The sequence below is a fragment of the Ursus arctos genome, unplaced genomic scaffold, assembly GCF_023065955.2.
Source record: "Ursus arctos isolate Adak ecotype North America unplaced genomic scaffold, UrsArc2.0 scaffold_2, whole genome shotgun sequence".
NCBI lineage: Eukaryota > Metazoa > Chordata > Mammalia > Carnivora > Ursidae > Ursus > Ursus arctos.
Genome location: NW_026622874.1, coordinates 68,296,964 through 68,310,247, shown reverse-complemented (window position 1 = coordinate 68,310,247; position 13,284 = coordinate 68,296,964). Strand labels below are relative to the sequence as shown.

Sequence of the window (13,284 nt, the reverse complement as noted above, 5' to 3'; positions counted from 1 at the left end):
AACTTGAATCCCTGATTCCTAATGAAATTTGGCATATTTTGATATATGATTAACAAATTGTTTCTTACAATTAGAAATTTTGACCTCAAGTATTTCTCAGATTCTCTAAGAATGCTTTCACTTTCCTGGTTGTCATTTGTCATTTTGTTTTCTGTACAGCTCTGAGTCTTTCCACCTTTCACAACTGGCCCTTTGTTAACTGTTTCTCCATGCTGCTTCCACTCTTTCTTGTCTGCTTCTCGCTACATGCAAAGCTTGGGCACAGTACTCTTGTTTTGTTTTTCAGAACAGGGTTCATATGAGGATTCCCTGGTGCCTAAGAATAATGGAACTGTAGCACAGAAAACTAAAATCAAAATCAGGGAGTATTCCCTTCCCACTATTGGACCTGGCTTTTACAGGGGTTCCCCCACTGATTGTCTTTAGTTTTTGCCTGACATCATGTTTATGGCATGTGAGCCTCTTCTCCTGTATTAAAATCCTTTTTTAAATTTAATGTCTTCACTCTCCTTGCCTTGATCCCCTACTTCTCCCACCAGAAAAACAAAACAAGTTAATATTATACTCTCTCTGAGATGTATATCACCTTACCAATAGTAATGGGGTCACATGGTGTCCAGGAACGGGCTTCTAAATACCATTTGAGAGAAATGGCTGGGCTGGGGCAGGGATAATACAAGATGAGCACGGAGTATCTTATGGTGCCAGAAAGCAAAAAAAGTGCTCAAAGAATACGGGGAAAAGTCAGAAAAAACAAACGTTTGAATAGGCTCCCAATAGTCAAATAGCAGACAATATAATAGTAGCAGATTACAAACCATTGGATAAAATAGGAAACCTTGATTCTGTAACCAGTAAATAAATGAATCAATTGAGTTTCATTAGTAACAGGACATTTACCTAGTTTCAGATTACTTCCCCATTAAAGTTATTAATTAGAAAAGAAAATAAACATAGATAAAATACAGGAACAGCCTAGCAGACACCACTTTCATTTAGTGATCCAATATCATTAGTAATGGGACAAATTGAAATATACAGCACCTGTCTTTGTCTGCTCAGGCTGCCATAACAGAATACCATAGAGTGGGTGACTTCAACAAGTATTTTCCCACATTTCTGTAGGCTGGAAAACCAAAGATAAATATGGGAGGATTCAGTTTACGGACAGAGCTCTTTCCTGGCTTGCAGATGAACACTTTGTTCCCTCATGGCATTTTCTCTGGGTGTGGAGAAAGATCACTCCTTTTCTTCCCCTTTTTATAAGGTCACCAATTTTATTGGATTAGGTCCCTAAACCTAATTAACTCCCAAAGGCCGTATCTTTAAATATAATCACACTGGGGACTAGGGCTTCAATGTATGAATTTGAGGCGGGGGTGGGGTGGGGGGATGACACAATTTAGTCCATAGCAACACCTGACACGATACAATGAGAAGAAGGCAACATCACTGCTGTGGTATTCCTGCCAGAGAGGCAAAAGTTGAATCTAATTAAGAGGAAGCATAAAGTCCAAATCGAGGGGTGTTCAATAAAATAACTGGCTAATGATCTTTAAAGTGTCAACATTATGAATGCCAACAAAAGACTGAGCAACCATTTCAGACCGATAAAGATGTGACAGGGCTCCTGGATGGTTCAGTCAGAAGAGCATGCAATTCATGATCTTGGGGTTATGAGTTCGAGCCCCACGCTGGGTGTACGGACTATGTAAAAAGAAAATATTAAAAAATCATGAGCTGTGACAACTAAAAGCATGTAAAAATATTAACAAAATCTTCTTGCTATGAAAGACTTTACTGGGACTACTGGCAAAAGCTGGAGTTTGAAGATTAGCTATCAGGTGTTAATGTTTGTTTAGTAATTTTGATGGCTATATTGTGGTCCCGTTGGGGAATGTTGCTGTTTGTTGGAGATACAAACTAACATATTTGGAGGACAGAGTATCAAGTTATCAATGTACTCTCAAATGATTCAGAGGGGAAAAGTCCTTTGTATTATGCTTTCAACTTCTCTGTAACTTCATTACTTCAAAAAAGAAAAAATATTTTTTGAAAAAAGCACAACCTTCGCAGTCAAGAATATTTGGGTTTGATTCCCAGGCCTCCACTATGTACTCTTGAGCAAGTTTCTTCCTGTCCGCCAATGTGCTCATCTTAAAATGGGAACAGTGTAGGTGGTTGTGAGGAGTAAACTGATTCCGATGAAGAGGTTAGATCATTACCTAATACATGGTAAGTACCAATAAAGTTAGCTATGGGTGATATAGTCAAATAAACTGGACCTCTTCACCAAATGATTAATGGAGGTTGCAAATCAGTTTGTAATTTAGAGCCCACATGCTAGAGCGTAAGCACACCAAGCCAAACTCAACTTTTCAATTCCTATTTCTCACCAACTCCTTTATTGCAACACCTCCTCACCATGGCAAAGAACTGAACCTCAGGGCTGTGAAGACAGGAAAGTAATTGACCCCCTGCATTGGCAGGTTCAAAATTTGGTCCTTTGATTCAGGTCTTCATACAGACTTCACTACATTATGAGGCACATTATGGTTCTAGATAAACTCTACGAAAGGCTCTGTGTGATGTGCCCTTAAATTCGTTTAAATCCACTGATCAGACTAGCATATTCATATGCTGGCCATCTTTCATTTACTTAGGTTCCTGATCTTAAAATCGGTCTGGTTGTTTTCTTTTTCATTTTTTGAATTTCCAACTACTAAGACACCAAACACACTTTTTCCTCTGGGACTCTGGAAATAGAACTTCAAAGCCCTCATGTCAAAGAGCTTGCCTCATATGTAATTGCTTCTTTCCCAATTCTTGACTGTGTTTCACTGACAGTGACTCACTCCTGGGCATGGAATACGGACACGTGTGCCATCTGATGTTTAGGATGATCCCTGTGATGCGTTCACATCCCAAGGCGGTCAATCTCCTCCCTCCTGAATGTTCGGAATATTGAGAAAAGCGGCTAAGACTTGCTTCTGAAAGAGAATCCCAGATATTGTAATTGCCCACCTTTGCCTGGTTTTCTGCCGACTCCTCCCCTAATTTCGCAATGCTTCACAACTGGTCACTTGTGGCTTAGCTACAGCATCAGAAGCTGGGGCTGGCTGCCTCCGATTATGAAATTTGCTCCCGAGCTGCAAGCACTACCCATTTGTGACTTTGTGTTCTCAGTATTCTTTATAGCCTGAGCAATAAAGAAAAATGAAAATTGAAAAAAACAAGCGTAATCCTAAATTTCTGATCCTGGTAGGGAAGACTAGATGTGTTTTAAGTGTTTGGAAGACGGTTGACAGTGGTATTCTTGAGAGCTCAGTTTGTACCCATCTTGCATGGAATTTCTAAGTTACTATTTCCCGAGGACTTGATCAGAATGGGAAATAGCGTTTTCAGTGTAGAATAACATTGAGGTAGTGGGGCAGGTAAACCACAAAACAAGCTTTGTTCAGAAGGATGAAGTCAGAGGAGAAATAAAATGAAAATGTCTCTAGTCAGAAAGATTAAGGTATTTGATGAAGTGAAGAGGAATTTTATCCCTGAATCTTAGAAGAGGAACCTTGGAGAGACTGTAAAAATGAAAACTGTAGCAGTGCCATTTAACTAAAAAAATAAGAATGGATGTAAAAGCTTCTCCATTAAGGAGGATAAGTAACTATGATGCTGGCTAATGCTCCCTCACCATAGTTAAAGTATGAAGGAAACATTTAAGCATTTTTTTTCTGAACTCATCCCTGTAAGCCATTAATACTTAAGCTACTAACATTTAAAATCTTTTTAAGAAAATCTTTCTAAACGGAAGCATATTTCTTATATTTACGAATATTAAAGATCCTTAACTTTTTTCTTCAAATGCTCTGACACTGTTCAGTTGTTCATACACAAGAAGGACAAAACTTAATGTAAAAATTATAATTTTGGGGGGCGCCTGGGTGGCACAGCGGTTAAGCGTCTGCCTTCGGCTCAGGGCATGATCCCGGTGTTATGGGATTGAGCCCCACATCAGGCTCTTCCGCTATGAGCCTGCTTCTTCCTCTCCCACTCCCCCTGCTTGTGTTCCCTCTCTCGCTGGCTGTCTCTCTCTCTGTCAAATAAATAAATAAAATCTTTAAAACAAAAAAATTATAATTTTGGAAATCTAACCCTTGGTTTAAAAAATTCAAAAGTAAGCATTCTTACTAAGTTTTCTCTTAAAGGTGCAGAGTAGCCAAATACTATAAAGCTTAATGTTGTTTTGTTTTTTAGAGGAAGGGGGGGAAGGGCTGAGGGAGAGAGAGAGAAATCTTAAGCAGGATCCATGCCCAAAGTGGACCTTGACCCAGGGATCTATCTCACAACCCTGGGATCATGACTTGGGCCAAAATCAAGAGTCAGAGGCATAACCAACTGAGCCACTCAGGCGCCTCAAAAGCCTAATGTTTTGTGATAGTGACAAGATCACTGCAACTCCACAGTCATCGTCCTGCTGTGGTGTAAGGGAGAAGCACCTCTGACACTTTTGCTAAATCTGAAAGTGTGCTTGATCCCTCTCATGAGAGATGGGGTGACTGCTTTAAAGGGAAGTGCAGGCGTCCTCAGATGTGGGTGGGTCAGGTGGGTCAAGGAGAAAAGCCTCATGGACGCTGGACTGCAGAAAGCACTTCACAATAGCCCAGTACCACTGTCTACTGGGGATTCACACACGAAGGAAAAGCTGCACATAAGCCACACTGGCGGACGCTTCAAGAGACTCCGGCCCTGCTCCCCACCGAAGCCACACAAGAAAGACATGATAAAGGTGACAAGTGTGGAAAAGATTTAGTAACACAATACGCTTTAGTCCAAGTATGTTGTGGAAACAACCCTGGAAACACTTAGTGTGAACAAAGCCTCCACTGAGACTACTCGAGACTCCATTCAGGCGAGAACCCACAGAAGCAACGGGAGCCCTTCAGCGAAGAATCCACTCTAAGCACCAGAGGGTAAAACCCAGAGAGCAAAGTAACAGGCAGCCTTGACCCATTACACGAGAGTGCAACCAGCCAGGAAATGCAAAGGGTGGTCAGTAAACACCTGTCCGTGGAGCGACTCAAACCTTCTGTGTTATCCCAACTGTCCAGCTGGATCGAAAAGGCCGCTCAGCATTCTTGCTCTCAAGCTCTCCAGGGCAATGAAACACTCTTCTCATGGTTCCAAAAGCTGATCAACCCTAGCACTTTTAGCTTGGTTCCAAGCTCTCCTCCTGTCCTTCCCCCCAGCTAAGACAGCAGAGGCTCTCAAGATCAGCTTGAGGGTCCACATGGAGTCTGCTTAACGGTGGGGAGAACTCTGGGTCTGGCACAGTCCCCACACTGTGCCACAGTGCAGAGAAAGGGGATAAGGATTTGGGGGTTACACTGGTCACTGATCCAATTCTCAGAACCAAGCCTGGAGCCACTGTCAGGCTGTTACCTGAACCACCTGAAATGAAGCACCTTCTGGTTTGTCCTAGAATCATGTGACTATAAAGACATTTCTGAGAACTTTAATACTAACATTTCAGGCTAAACTTAAGGTTGTGTGCTGCACTTCATCTTTAATCCAAGCCTAAATAGGGGCGCCTGGGTGGCTCAGTAGGTTAAGCGTCTGCCTTCGGCTCAGGCCATGATCCCGGGGTCCTGGGATCCAGCCCCACACCGAGCTCCCTGCTCAGCAGGCGTCTGCTTCTCCCTCTGCCCCTTCCCCCGCTCAGGCTTGAGCTCTCACAAGCTCTCTGAAATAGCATCTGTAACAAAAAATAAACCAAGCCTAAATAGATTTTATGTTGCCTTTTCGGTAACCTGCTCTCATCCCTGTGACAAAGCTACGGAAATTCCTTCTTCCGATGTCCACATTCCAAGCATGAGTTGTGCAACACTGCACTGCTGGTTCTTGGCTATGCAGACGTTCCCCATAGAGGCTCCTCAGTCCTCAACTGCAACGTCCTGCTCCTGCTTTCCTGCATCACTTCCTCCCCACTACCACCGCTTAGTCCAAGGCGGCAGTCACCTTCCTCTCTACACCAATCAGGACAAATCTGCTTCTGCCCTATGTCCTGTGTTTTTTGAGGCCAACTCGCAGAAGGTATGAGAAGCGTAGTTACCAAACGATCGCTTACTGCACTCACAGGAGAACGAAAGGCAACCACTACCCTGTCGTCCACTGATCAACAGAAACACATCTTACATAGAAAAGCAGTGGAGCACAGAGGAACAGAGAGCAAGGGAAGGGGAAGGAAGCCAGAGAGGGAGGGATGGTTGCTCTGTCCCCTTGAAAAACTGACCAACCTGGACTTGTCTCAGTCTCTCCTATCACCTAGTCGCGTAAGCTCCTCAGTGTGCCTATCAGTGTCACATGACCTCAGTGGAGCATCTACAGGAAGGCGCAGCTCTTCTGAGGGCCAAAGTCCACGCGGACTGACACAGAAATGTTCCAGAGCTCTAGCAGAACAGCTGCCTCTACGTAGACAGGCCAGGTTACGCTGCAGAAAGACACGACGCCGACATTTCGGTAGTTTAACGGAAGTTTATTTCTCATTCCCATGAAGTCCATCACAGGTCTGAGGGACTTCCCAGGACAACCGCGCTCCATATGGGGGCTCAGCACTCCAGACTATTTTGGCCCTGTGACCTCTTTCTGTATGGGCTTCCACAACCGAGCCAGGAAGGGCACTAGAGTCCTGCAGCAATAAAGGCTTCAGCCCAGAAGTGGGGCTTCTGCTCACAACGCATTACCCACAACTATCCTATGACCCGAACTGCAAGGAGCAGAAAACTATAACCACTCTTCTTTACACTCTTCACTAGAACGCAAGTCCCGTGAGAGTGTATCTTTAGCTCTTTTGTTCACTACTATATTCCCAGTCTAGAACAGTGCCTGGGCACATAAGAGGCCCACACGAAATTGAATGAACGTAGCACGAAGATGTCCACATGTATCCCGGGATGAGACAGAATACCTCAAGCCTAAGGAAGAGGGTGATGGGTAACAGCTATGCAGATGAGAGCTTCAGAGTTGGCTGTGCCTAAGGAATAATACTTGGTGTAGTTCATCTGGGGGAAGAAAATAACATCTTGCTGAGGGCACCAGACCCACAGCTCAGGTGACTTACACCATAAAGTACTGAAGCCAAGGACCAAATCAACTGAGCATAATCACCACCAGCACTGCTCAACTCCCGAAAGGAGCTGAAAATAGCCATAAACACAACTGCTTCTTTACTGCAGTCAGTCTGCCCAGCACAACCCTGGGGAGCAGGGGAAAGGGAAACAAATGCACGCTGGTCGAGCATCTACCACTGGCCAGGCTGTGAGGGGCTTTTCTTTCGCCAATCCCTCTGATCTCTAGAATAACCCTGAGTTGAAATACTTTTCTCTCTTTCACAGAACACACGGAGACCTAAGCGCTTTTCTAAGTTAGAAGGAGATACAGCACAATGGCACCCAGCCTGGCCCTGCAGGGATAATGTACACATCCTGCTAATCCCGCTAATCCCGCCTTCAGGCCTCCCGACGCAGCGAGCTGACAGCCAACAGACCACTAGCACTCGGGTCTTGAACAAGTCCCCGTATCTGAGCCTCAACTTCATCGTTTATAAGGTATTTGGGAGAGATCATTTAACCCCCTTCCCAAAACTACCCAAAAGCTCTAACAGGAACACTTGGGAGTCACTGTCATAGACAAGAGTTCTAAGAAGATCCACAGCCCACAGAGATGTTCAGCCATCTATCATTTGTCACCTAAGGCTGTTGTTAAATGCCGTGTACAAAACAGAGACAGAGACAGACACCCTGCCTGCTTAGTAAGTTTACAGTGTAAGACAACCAACAGGAATGCAGATTCACGCATCCCCGCCCACCGCTCAGCATCGATTCCCAAACCTTTCCTCTTGGGAACCCAATGTTCTGCCACACCCAGTGAACAACATCCCGCCTGCAGCACACACTCCAATTCCCAAACAACTCTGCCCTTGTTCTTAAAAATAAACAAAGCCAATTGAGAAAGCAAATAAAAGTGTAAGAAGTTCATTTTGAACTTCTATTAATTTTCTTTTAGGCCTCAAAAAAGTGCTATACTTTATGTTTTATCATAGTGAGATTCTAAGAAAAGGACTAGTTTCTTTTATTGCAGAAAATTCTTCTTTACGTGTAATACATAATCCATGGCTAAACGTTCCAACCCGTTTTCATATGATCTCATTAGAGATGTTTCTCTTTATCAAACACCACCAACGAGGTATAAGATAGTGCATTATTAGATTATCTGGCAGATTCCCTAGTGGTGAAGTAAATAGCATTTCATCACAGTAAAAATGGTACTAAAAGGATTCAAGAGCTAAAGTTGCTAAAATGTTCAAGAAAGAACTAAAATGATGTCCAACTTTGGGAACAGTGTCCTGTGACAAGTGAGAGAAAGAAAATCCAATTTGGCTCTTGGAAAATTTGACAAGATAACTCATTTTTGTGTCATAGGACTCTTGAAATTGGTAAGCCTTCTACCTTAAAGGCAATGGTATCCAATTACTCATGCAGGTTATTGCTTTTTCTTTTGGAAGACCATGCTACAAATGTTTCTATCAGTATGTTTAAAAGTGGCTGGGAATTCAATGCAAAGCCAACAGTATTTACCCTCTGTAATCACAGAAGACCGATTCATGTATGCATCTGCCATTTAAGGCTGAATTTGGTATTTTGACAGGTACGACTGCAAAAATGTTTCCCTACTGAGAATGTTCTTTCAACACCTTTCTTGCTAATGAATTCCCCAAAGGTTACGTGTAAAAATGTAAGTAGTACAAAACTACTTACAGAGATCCCTGCAGAATAAACCTTGATTCCTTTCTGTGAAATACGTTTATATCACCAAATTTTCCACTGATGAAGGATTACTCATGCTTCATAATTTTGTATTTTTTCATAAATCTCAGGGTGAACCTCTACTTGGTGAGTTTCTTCAGAATGAGAACACTGGATAAACTTCCATTCAGCGGTGCAGCTTCTGGTGTCTAAGAAGGCTTGACCTCCTGCTGAAGTTTCTCCTGCATACACTACAAGTATATGGCTGCTCACCTGTGTGGGTTCTCCGATGTTTAATAAGGTGGGAGTTCTGACTGAACTTTTTCCCACATTCATGACATGTAAAGGGTTTCTCTCCAGTGTGAGTTCTTTGGTGTGTATGTAGATTTGTATTTTGACTGAAGCTTTTCCCACACCAGGAGCATTTGTACGGTTTTATTCCTTGGTGTGTTGTTAAGTGCTTATTAAGATCTGAACTCCATCTAAACCTCTTATCACACTGTTGACATTTATATGGTTTTTCTTCAGTGTGAATTCTTTGGTGCTTAATAAGGTCAGAGCTAACTTTGAAGCTTTTCCCACATTCCTGGCATTTAAATGGCTTCTCTCCAGCACGAGCTTTCTTGTGAAGATCCATAAGTTTTAGCAGCTCTTGTTTCCAGGTTGAAAGTTTCTTTCTTTTCTTCACGGGAAACTCTCGGTGCCATTTCCCCATCCTGTGTGTATCACCATGATTTTCTTTACCTGTTGTTTTCTGGGGAACTTTCACTCGGGTCTTTTTGGAGACTATGTCTCCCGGTGCTTGTATTTCTAAGTCAGAAAGACATACGGGCTGATGGTTTTCAGTGTCAGTTTTGACCTTTAACCCTGTGGGAATAAACATAACACTCAGCCAACTGCATGGCAGAGCAGAACCACAGGAATGGAGAGAAAAATCCAATGATTACTGACTTACAAAACATAGATAAGCAGAATTTTAAATGCTAAGTCCCTGCAAAGGTTGCTATCAAATGCACATTTGTCCTCTTCCCAAGGTATATTTACCCGCAGGCAGGTCTCCAGGACTGTTCTTGAACTCCAAGGGCCCTTGAACCCATGGCTCTTCCTCATGATCTAGATAGGAGATCACTTTAGGTTTGGGAAGCACAAATAACGCTGTGAAATGGAAAAAAGGAGGTCAAGGCCTGGCAACCCAACTAGCCACTCAACAATTATCCACCAACTCCACACTATTTCAGGAAGAGCAAAGGACAGTTTACAGTGTGTTACCCAAAATGGTCAAATGGGTAGACTCCCCTATCTGGTTTCAGGTTTATACTATACTGCATTCGTGGGTGGATGCACAATGTGGAGACTGAGAAATAAACCCAAGCTAGACCCATGGAGAGGAAAAGGGCGTGGGAATCCACCATCTACAATGCCCCTCTTCTGCCACCAAGATTACCCTATATTTGAACAAGGTTGAACCAAACCCAGGAGTCTGCAGGGAGTACAGGTTAGTCCTATTAATTCCTTAGGATTAGCTCAAGTCTAGCACAGCAAGGTGAATGAAGGTCAGGGGTTGCATATCATACATACTACTGATTCCTGTCATAACAGTAACTTCTTACTTAGCTCTTCAGCACCACACAGTGGATTTAGGAAAGATTTGTTAGAAGGACTCCTTAAATCACTGGTTCTTGTCCAGGTGGAAGAAACAGACCAGAATCACTTAATGAAACTTTTCTAAATACACTGCCAAGTGGGGGAAGTAATCATCACTCGATCATTCAATCAACACGTACTGAGTGGCTATCATGTGCCAGGAACCCTCTTTGGGCTAATGATATAGTGGTGATGAAGCCAAAGCACTCTGATCTCATGGGAGCTCACCCAACAGCAATAAATAACAAGGTTGTCAGCACGTGATAAATATTCTAAGGAAAACTAAAGCAGGATAACTCAGCATTTAAGATTTTGCTTTTCTGAAGCTATTTTAGATGAGGTAGTACGGACGACCTCTTTGAAAAACTGATATTGCAGCAGGAATGTGAAAGTGAGAGTTTTGCCATGTGGCAGAAAAGTGTGCCAGGCAGAGGAAAAGGGAAAGTAGAAATGACCGTGGCAAGTTCAAGAAACACAAAGATCGGTAAGGCTCAAGAGGAATGAGCAAGGGCACAAGTGGCAGCAGATGAGGGCAGGGTGGTGAGTAGGGTCAGATCCTGGAGGATCCTAAGCACTTCAGTAAGGTGTGGATTTTACTCTGAATGTGATGAGAAGTCATCATAAGGTCTGAAACAGGAAATGTCATGATTTGACCAGGTTTTTAGAAGATTCTGGCTGCTGGGTGGAAAACAGAGCATGGGAGGGCAAGAGGCAGGGGCACCAGTCAGAAAGTACCCAGGTCAGTCTGGTTAGACATGCTGCTGGCTTAAGCCAGGACGCTAACAGCACAAAGAGATGAGACACGGCCGCACTCAGGCTACACTGTGAAGGTGGAGCCAAAAGGACAGTGATGCATTAAAATGCGGTAGGACGGCAAGATCACAGGAAAGGATGATTGTACGTTCCTTCTTAACTATGATATAGAGATATGATACTGAGAGGAGAGACAGATGAAAACAGATTTGGGGAAGGAGAAAAAATAAATCAAGAAAGCTACACAGCATATGGAGTGTGCTCCTGGACAAAGCTCCCCAGGTGATCTGGACACACCTTTCCCCTGTCCACACACCATCTAGCTGAGAAACAACCCGTTATTGGAACATAGCCTCTCAGAGGAATGCATTCCCAGCAAGCAGAGAACATGACAGATCACTCAACTTCTACCCAATGGGAGAGGGAGATTCTTTACCTAGAGAGATGACAGTCTCATAGTTTTCCCGCATTACATCATTGTAGAGGGCCTCCTGAGTGGGATCCAGTAACTCCCATTCTTCCTGGGAAAAATACATGGCCACTTCTTCAAATGTCAACAAGCTCTAAAGAAGACAATGGGCTTCAGCTCAGTACTTGCCGCTACACAGCAGCTCTACCACCTGGCCCATGAACTACACAGCAGGCCAGGCTAAATGATTTAAAGCAGATAATTTTTTAAGTGAGAAGAGAGAAAGGAAGGAGGCAAAAGGAATCAGCAACAGAATAGGAGATGCCTAGTTCCTAGAAAGAACACTGGCACATGTGAGCACTTGCAGGGCAATGTGGTTGCTGGGGAGCAGGGAAAGGCGACTCTCAACAGCTGGATTGCACAGCTCACCTGGGACTCAGGCAAGACGAGCTCAGGGGCCACTGTCCAGTCTTTGGTGATTATCTGCTCAGGAAAGGCTAGGATCTGGTGAGCAGGCACAGCTGTGGGTGGAAAAGAGCCAGAAGAAATTTCTCTTGCTATTGATTATGAACATCCTTAGCTCATTTCTAAATTACAGATAATCCTGATTCTTTCAGTAGAAATGGTACACTTTTGAAACTGTTACATGTTACCGAGAAGCGGACTCACCACAAACAAGAATTGAGTATCTACTAACCTCTACAACAGGTTTCACGGTTGACAGTCTTTGGTTTCATGAATGAAAGCAATAAAAGGAAATTTTTTTTCCCTCATGTGTCATAAATTGTTCAAAAATCAGAAGTGTTTAAAACTGCAGAACTTTTTCCAGTGTGCCAGGGATGGAAATGGTGAAGCAGAAATTAACTTGGTCAGTTCTAGAAACAGTAGCACCTTATAGAAGTATGGCTGAACAAGGGCACAAGTGGCAGATGAATAGGGGCCAGATCTTGGATGCTCCTGGGTACCTCAGTGTGGAATTTATATTTTATTCTGAGTGAGTGAGAAGTCATTGTTAAGATTTTTAAAAAGATATGATGATCAGAGTATTAAAAAACTTTGGCTGTTGCATGGAAAGTAGATTGTGGCAGACTCCAAGTGTTGGCAGAAGGCGCCAGTTAGAAAGTACTGAGGTGAGCCTGGTTACACACTCCCCTGGATTAGACCAAGATGCTAACAATTCAAGAGGATGAGACATCATTGGACTCAGGCTATACCGTGCACGTGAAGCCAAGAAAAGGATGAGGAGTGGGGTAGGAAAGCAAGATCAGGGTAAAGAATGACTGCAAATTATCTGGTCTGAAATATTGGGTGTCTGGTGCTGCTCTTTATGGAGAAGTGAAAAGTAAAAGAACAGATTTGGAGAGGGGGGAGGGAGGAATCAAGAATTTTAGCATTGGGGCGCCTGGGTGGCACAGTGGTTAAGCGTCTGCCTTCGGCTCAGGGCGTGATCCTGGCGTTCTGGGATCGAGCCCCACATCAGGCTCCTCTGCTATGAGCCTGCTTCTTTCTCTCCCACTCCCCCTGCTTGTGTTCCCTCTCTAACTGGCTGTCTCTATCTCTGTCGAATAAATAAATAAATAAATCTTTAAAAAAAAAAAAAAAGAATTTTAGCATCAAGAATGAGCACATTCACTTGGACAAAGCTCCCCAGGTGATCTGGACACACCTTTCCCCTGT

At 43.4% G+C, this 13,284-nt stretch overlaps 2 protein-coding genes across 9 annotated transcripts in view; both read right to left on the bottom strand.

Annotated features, from left to right (window-relative positions):
* Window positions 1–13,284, bottom strand: part of LOC113270874 (zinc finger protein 75A) — a 32,670-nt gene that overhangs the window by 14,680 nt on the left and 4,706 nt on the right. For 4 of the 8 annotated variants that reach the window (XM_026520478.4, XM_026520480.4, XM_057315594.1 and 1 more), the window contains 4 exons: window positions 12,037–12,128; window positions 11,635–11,761; window positions 9,846–9,956; window positions 6,512–9,668 (listed from right to left, as the gene is read on the bottom strand). In XM_026520478.4, coding sequence (XP_026376263.1) covers window positions 8,989–9,668; window positions 9,846–9,956; window positions 11,635–11,761; window positions 12,037–12,128 — 1,010 coding nt within the window. In that variant the 3' untranslated portion in view covers window positions 6,512–8,988. Of the gene's footprint in view, window positions 1–6,511; window positions 9,957–11,634; window positions 11,762–12,036; window positions 12,129–13,284 lie in introns of those variants that run through there. The other 4 variants (XR_008960547.1, XM_057315595.1, XR_007191309.2 and 1 more) reach the window with 4 other exon arrangements.
* LOC125283444 (zinc finger protein 75A-like) overlaps window positions 1–13,284 on the bottom strand; it is a 45,269-nt gene that overhangs the window by 27,335 nt on the left and 4,650 nt on the right. The window lies entirely within an intron of this gene.